The following is a 6919-nucleotide window of genomic DNA, read 5'->3' as shown; positions in this document are numbered from 1 at the left end:
ATCCGAAACTAACATGCAAAATGTCAGATCCTAAATGTAAAGAAAGTTACGCACTTTTTTTTTTTTAATTTTTTTTTTTTCAACGTTTATTTATTTTTTGGGACAGAGAGAGACAGAGCATGAACAGGGGAGGGGCAGAGAGAGAGGGAGACACAGAATCGGAAACAGGCTCCAGGCTCTGAGCCATCAGCCCAGAGCCTGACGCGGGGCTCGAACTCACGGACCGCGAGATCGTGACCTGGCTGAAGTCAGACGCTCAACTGACTGCGCCACCCAGGCGCCCCAACAAAGTTACGCACTTTGATGGAGTTACAAAAGAATTGAAAAAAAAAAAAATCAGGGAGCATACTTTACTTCTAGATGGACTAGCTTAATCATAGAAACATACTTTTAAATACTCCACTTCTGCCCTTAGAATCACACTTTATACAGAACGATTTTAAAGTCAGCCCCTGAAACCAAAATTACAGTCACACCAGAAATGCTATCTATACAGTGATTAAAAAATATGGGGAACATTTAGATCAACTGACATGGAAAAATGTCCACCATAAATTCTCAAGAGGGGGGAGGGAAAAAAAAAAAGCAAGTGTAAAACAAAAGGATCATAAAAATCTCATGGTGTATGTGGGTGAAGGCACACATATTTAGAAATAAAGATAGGGGCGCCTGGGTGGGTCAAGTTGGTTAAGCATCCGACTTCGGCTCAGGTCATGATCTCACACTCCGCAGGTTCGAGCCCCGCGTCGGGCTCTGTGCTGACAGCTCGGAGCCTGGAGCCTGCTTTGGATTCTGTGTCTCCCTCTCTCTGACCCTCCCCCGTTCACACTCTTTCTCTGTCTCAAAAATAAATAAACATTAAAAAAAAAAATTTTTTTTTTTTTTAAAGAAATAAAGACTCTAGAGTGAGCATCTGGCTACCTCTGGACAGTGAGGTCACATGAATTTATGCCCTTAGAACTTTTGCAAAAAGTACAACATAACTGCTAGAAATTGGGCAGGTGGCAGGGGGTGCGAGGACAGTCTAAAAGTAAAGAAGAAATACACCAAAATATCAACAGTATATGTCTTGAGGTAGCTGAATTATGGTTACGTGCTTCAACATATTTTCCCGTGTTTTCCAAATTTTCTACAATAATCATAAGAAACAAAGCTCTGTGCAAAACCTAGAGAAATGTAACAACACGTTAAAAACAGTTCACTTGGACCCTCTTGTTCTTTCGAGCTTACATGTGCCAAATTCCCAGTTTTTCTCCAACCACAGTATGATTTTCAACATTAAATTCAAAATTTACCAGGAAGCATTCCAATCAGAGAGAAGAACTGCTCACACGCACGTGTTCAAATTAAAAGGGAAAGCTACACATGGTGAAGAATCGAGAAAGGTGTGGTCCGGAGTCTTACCGTGAAACTGTTGTTGACGTTCTTGGTGCTGGATTCAGCCACGCTGGCATCTGTCAGGTCCACCTCATCAAATATGATGGACTGCAGAGAGGCACAGGCACCACGGTCAGTGCGCAGCCAAGGCACCCAGCCCAGCATTGCCCCCCCACTCTCCTCAACCCTAGTCAAACACCCACAGATGCCCACGTGCCTGGAACCCTGGAACCTTGGAACCTTGAGCACTTGGCACTTGAGGACTAAAGGTGCAGTGACTACACACGGAGCCCACAGGTAGAGCTCCGGGTGTTAATCCAGGAGTTCATTAGTGATTGCATTCGTGGAGACAAAACAAAACACTGTGATTTCTGTATTTAACTTTTGTACTCCTCAGCATTTTTTTATATGTGAAATATGCCTTCCCACAGAGTCCACCTGAGGGAACAGGGGTCCAGACTGAGGATCTCCTTTCCTTCCGGTTTTGGTTTGTCCAGCCAATGCACTTAGCGGGAAAGGTCCTGGCTGAAATAAATGATTCTAGGAAGAGAGACCAACCCAAATAGAAGGGATGTGGCCATGAACAACAACAACAAAAAAAAAAAAAAACCAAGGGAGCAGAGCAGAAGGAATTCAGTCCTGAAGAGAGAGACCACCAGACTCCAGGAGGAAGATGGGAGAATGAGTCCTGGGACCTTCTCCCCAGCCCATTTCCACCCTCACTCTCCCCCTCCAAATCCCCTCATCAGTCCACACCTCCCACTTACCTTACTGTCCCCTCTAAGAGGAGTCCACTGGGAACCCTGGAGGAAATGCTAATGACTTAGAAAGACTCAGCCTTTTAAGTAACCTCCTCCCCCCACTCCATACACACAAAGAACTAAAATAACTATGAGTGTTTTGTTTTGTTTTTTTAAATGAGGGATGTGGTCAGAACCCTATCTAAACAAGTTGTTCTGTTCAATTTCACATTTGAATGCACTCTCTAGGGATGCATCTCCAACACAAATCTGGAATCTGAATCATTTACATTTTAATACCAAAATATAAGTATTGACAACAATACTGATACTGGTATTCAGAATACCAAAAACTAGCTTTGCATTTACTGCATTTATGTAAACACAGCAGTAATTTAGTAGGTTTGACTGGCTCCTTGTCTTCCACTAAGCTGCCTGGTGGCTCTCACAGTTAAGCTCACATACAAGATTGCACATGGAAAGAAGGACCACGGCTAGAAGCCTAGAGACAGAATCTCAGTTCTGCTCACACCAAGAAGCCCAACATACCTCAGAAACACTTTCAATCAGTTTCACAGATATTTACTACCTGTCTCCAAACTAAGCTGTACACGTTAAAGTTGTACAGATTTTGCTTGCCAATTATACCTCAATAAAGCACTTTTTTAAAAAAGACGTTTTAATTTTAGTCCGTAATAAAAGAGTTCTAAGGCTGTGACCCCCCAATCCTTCTGAAAGAAGGATCTCTAACTGTAATTTGATTATTTCTGTGACATTTCCCCTTTTCTTCATTGGTGACATATGACATTAAGGAAAGAGAAAAATGAGTAAAAGTCAGTGTCTGTAAGAAATAGAACATGGCTTGAGACAAATTAAAGCTAGCACCCTAGAGTATTGCCAAACTCACTGGAAGTAACAGATCCAAGAAGCGAAGGTTTCTCCCAAGACGCGGACCCCATAGGAACCCTCTCCCCGGCGGCCCCTCCACCGCATCTCACCTTGGCTGTTTTTGCATAGTACAGCGTCCGCCCCCGCAGCTTGAAGTATCTCCTTTTTGATCGCTGGAATGAATTGTTCTGTTTGGTCAGCATCCCCTCTTTGATGACAGTCTGAAAACACAGAAATGATTCATGAGCAAGCGTTTGCATGGTGCCCTCGGGCCCGTCCGGCAGAACTGCACACAGACGGGCCAGTGCGTGCATGTCCCTAACGGGCCAGTGGCCTAACTGAAGGAGGGATTCCCCCGATTCCCCCACTCTCCCCAGACCCTGACTACTTATGGACCGGCCGAGCGCGCTGCTTGGGGGGGGGGGGGGGGGGGGAAGGGGGGGGGCGGGCTACACAATTCTCTGAGGGACACCAGCGTGCCTGAGTGGTGAGGTTGTCTGGGGCCCAAGGTGTGCCTGGCTATGCCCTGGGGATCAGCAGCAGGCGACATGAAGGCTTGCAGGCCAACAGTAGGCAGCAAGGGGCCAGAGCATTTTCCAACTTCAGCGTTTGGTATTTTTCAGCTAGTCTTGGCCCCGTCTCCGTGTTCTCTGGCTTCCTGCCATTTCTCAGGATCCTGTTGCCAAAACTGTCGACGTAGGTTGCTGTGGGGTTCAGCGTAGCTCCAGGCCTGCACCCCACTCAACCGTCACCCCATTCACAAGCTAGGCATGTGCCTCTGCCCACGCTGCAGAGAGAAGTTCCATGACCAAAGTCACGAAAACTCCTCTCATCCCATAAATCTGATGCATCCGCCACAAACTGGAGTCCCCTTAACAATCTAGGTAGACAGCACTCCACTCACCTCGGCTCAATTAAAGCCAAGAATGGGACATGCCTTCTCCTGGACCTGCTTCCCTCTTGTGCTGTCCCCTGTGCTGGTCTGACAGGACAAAAGGAGCCCTGCAGAGCACTCAGAAGTTAAAATGCTCAAGGAACCACTTGATCATTACACATCTGAACCGCTGGGAGCCACTAAGAGTCAAAACGAATAAACAACGTGCATGAAACAAGAGCCTGGCTCTCGGCATGTGCACCCCGTTTTCCCCAGCTGACAGAAACGGCCATTCTCCACAGAGTCCCACCATGGAGTCAGGCAGAATGCACAAAACTCGGCTCAAGTACACAAATACGGTTCAGAGGAGTTTGGGTTGAATTACCCAATCCCACATTGCTTTGCACTCTAAGTAACTTCTTTAAGAAAGTATCTGTCGGAAGCACTTGGGTGCCTGTGGCCACTGAAGACGACGTAAGACAAAACGAGACACAGAAACTTCACGTAACCCATACACATCACAAGGCGAGAGTGGAACACCGGCGCTGCCCGGTCCCAACATCAGCCAACTCCAGACAGAGAAGTGGGGAGCTTGGGACGCAGTCACCGCCCACCCCAAGAAGCGTGACAAAGAAAGCCTCCCGTCCCACACACACCACTAACACCGGGTCAGGCACCAGAAGCCCAACCTGAGCAGCCCAGGGGGGGCCTGGGATCGCGGGCCGTTGCTCTCTCCTTACCCTGCCACAGGGCATCCTCTCCATGGGCCTCCCGGGCAGGGGAGCCGCACGTGCCGGCTCCCGACCACGTGCCAGGTACCGTGGGGTCCGTGCGGGCAGGGCTGGCCTAGCAGGACGAACAGCAACCTTCTCCGACTCCCAGGAGAAAAATCACTGAGGAACCTCCTTCCTCAGGTAATTAAAGAGTGCCGGCAGGAGAGAGAGGAACACAGCATCACCCAGTGATCAAAGAACAGACCGCTGACGACAGTCACAGAACGCAAACTGCCATCCTTAGCTACAGGACGGCGCTGGCTTTTCTGAAGTGCGGGAGCATGTGCTGAACCAGAGGCTGATCCCAGGCGGAGAGAAAGCCCCACCTCTGAACCCAGGAGCTGCAGGTAGAAACCAGTCCTCAGTACGGAAGGACTACCAGGTTGTCTCCTCACATTGTTTTCAGACCCAAGTACACATGGGACACTCATGTCAACGTGCTCTTCAGACACCTGATGCAGACCCACGGGAGCCAGCACTGCGCTCCGGGCCAGCCTCTCCTCCTTGGCCTCTGAGGCCTCGCTCACAGACGAAGCACCTCTCCTCGCCCCCACGCCTCTTGCTTACCTCTGCAGGGGGGGTCACCATTTCCATCTCTTCCCTAAATGCAAAGTTAAAAAAAAAAAAAAAGACGACGACGACAACAAAACCAACAAGCTCCGACCCAGAAAAGTTATAAGTTATCTTTAAAAGATAAACGCTGCAGTATTTTTTCTTGCATCTCCCGCCACACATCTCACACATAAAAGAAAAGAAAAATTAAAACACAATCCAGTCCACCACACACACACACATCTTTCAGAAAGCGGATGAGAGCTGCGCTCTTGGGCTACCCGAGGAGGGCCGCTGTTCTATTTATAGAACAAGAGCACTCAGAAAAAGACTCTGGTGGGTTTCAGCGGAAAAGGCTGGGGAAAAGATAAAGACCAGTATTTCTTTGAAGCTTTCTCAGAAACTGCGTCTCTTCTCCTGATTCGCTGCTCGAGAATACTACAGATATGCTGCAGAATATTTTTAAACACTCAGTCAAAAGCAATGAACTAAAAGTGGTCAAGAAAATAACACCCCTGAATAATCTGCTATGTTTTGCATTTGGCAGCTTGTAACTGGCACCCACAGGAAACACTGCTCAGCTGGCAGGGCTCCTCCTCATGCCCAACAGAGCGGAGAACCAGCAGTCAAAACCCCAGACTCCAGCACAGCTCGCTCAGGGCGTGCTGGGCGGCCAGGCTCCCAGAACCGTTTGGTCAAGTTCCGTGCACAAACAAAAGGGCCCACTCTGTCCTTCCAGCCATCCAGGGCACCTTCATTCCCATCGGGAACAAGAAGGGACAGATTTGAAACACACTCAGGCAGTGAGAATCAGGTAGAGTGCGAAAGCGAGCCCCACGCCCACCTCCAAACAGGGAGGAAGGAAATCCCCAGGCCGGGCTCCAGGGATGAAACCAGCAGTCTTCGGCCTGGGCGCCACGGCCACCTGCAGTGAGCAGACAGACCGCTCCTGGCCCATGGGCGAGACTACCCGGGCACCTGCTGTTGGGGAAGTTCAAGTTTCCAGTCATCCTGCCCGGGGAACAAAGGGCTGAGGAACGCAGCTCTGGAAATGCCCTTAAAGAGGCTTCAAACCAGTGGGCAGGGAAAGGCGAAAGCAGGCCCCACAAGCCCTCCTCAAACCTGCTCTCAGATCACTGATTGTCAGGCCTGTCGGTCTCCGGCCCTCATGTACACTTTGGAAAGATGGTTCTGGCCGCAGTGTGGAGGAAAGGGGGAGGGAAAGAAATCTGGAGGCATGCAGAACACTCCAGAAACTCTCAGAAGAGGGCAACCGGCAACACTGAGCATCTGGGAGGGAGACGGGAAGAAGACGGCCACAGACAGGGGCAAGGAGGACTCAGGTCTCATGGGTGGGGGGATGGGGGCCTGGTCTGGGGCATGCCACAAGGGCCTCGATGCTGCCAGGGCCAGCTGAGCGGAGAGATGGCTGCGGCTAAGAGGTCAGGGCGTGAGAGAAGGTTTAACAGGGAGGTGCTTCAATGAGGCCCGTATGGAGGAGCAGGCGCGGGAACAGGGAATCCCAGGACACCGTCTCGGGTGCAGAAAGGAGGCGGGAACCCAAACGGAGGATAGAAGAAAGTGGGCACAAGGCCGGGGCGAGGAGAAAAAACCCAAGAGGACACACTGATGATGCCAACTGGGAGGAGCCGGAGGAGGACCTGCCAGGGCGAAGCCAGAGTACAGCACCCCAAATGTGACCGGGATGGGAGGAA

At 49.8% G+C, this 6919-nt stretch overlaps 1 protein-coding gene across 6 annotated transcripts in view; it reads right to left on the bottom strand.

Moving 5' to 3' along the window:
- The window catches only part of DGKD (diacylglycerol kinase delta), a 110761-nt gene that overhangs the window by 82171 nt on the left and 21671 nt on the right, over positions 1-6919 (bottom strand). For 4 of the 6 annotated variants that reach the window (XM_023259828.2, XM_045034649.1, XM_045034648.1 and 1 more), the window contains exons 2-3: positions 3116-3226; positions 1405-1485 (exon numbers count right to left, since the gene is read on the bottom strand). In XM_023259828.2, coding sequence (XP_023115596.1) covers positions 1405-1485; positions 3116-3226 — 192 coding nt within the window. Of the gene's footprint in view, positions 1-1404; positions 1486-3115; positions 3227-3485; positions 4013-4619; positions 5551-6919 lie in introns of those variants that run through there. The other 2 variants (XM_006935700.5, XM_045034651.1) reach the window with 2 other exon arrangements.

Source organism: Felis catus, chromosome C1 (genome assembly GCF_018350175.1).
Source record: "Felis catus isolate Fca126 chromosome C1, F.catus_Fca126_mat1.0, whole genome shotgun sequence".
NCBI lineage: Eukaryota > Metazoa > Chordata > Mammalia > Carnivora > Felidae > Felis > Felis catus.
This window is presented reverse-complemented; position numbering and strand designations above follow the sequence as displayed.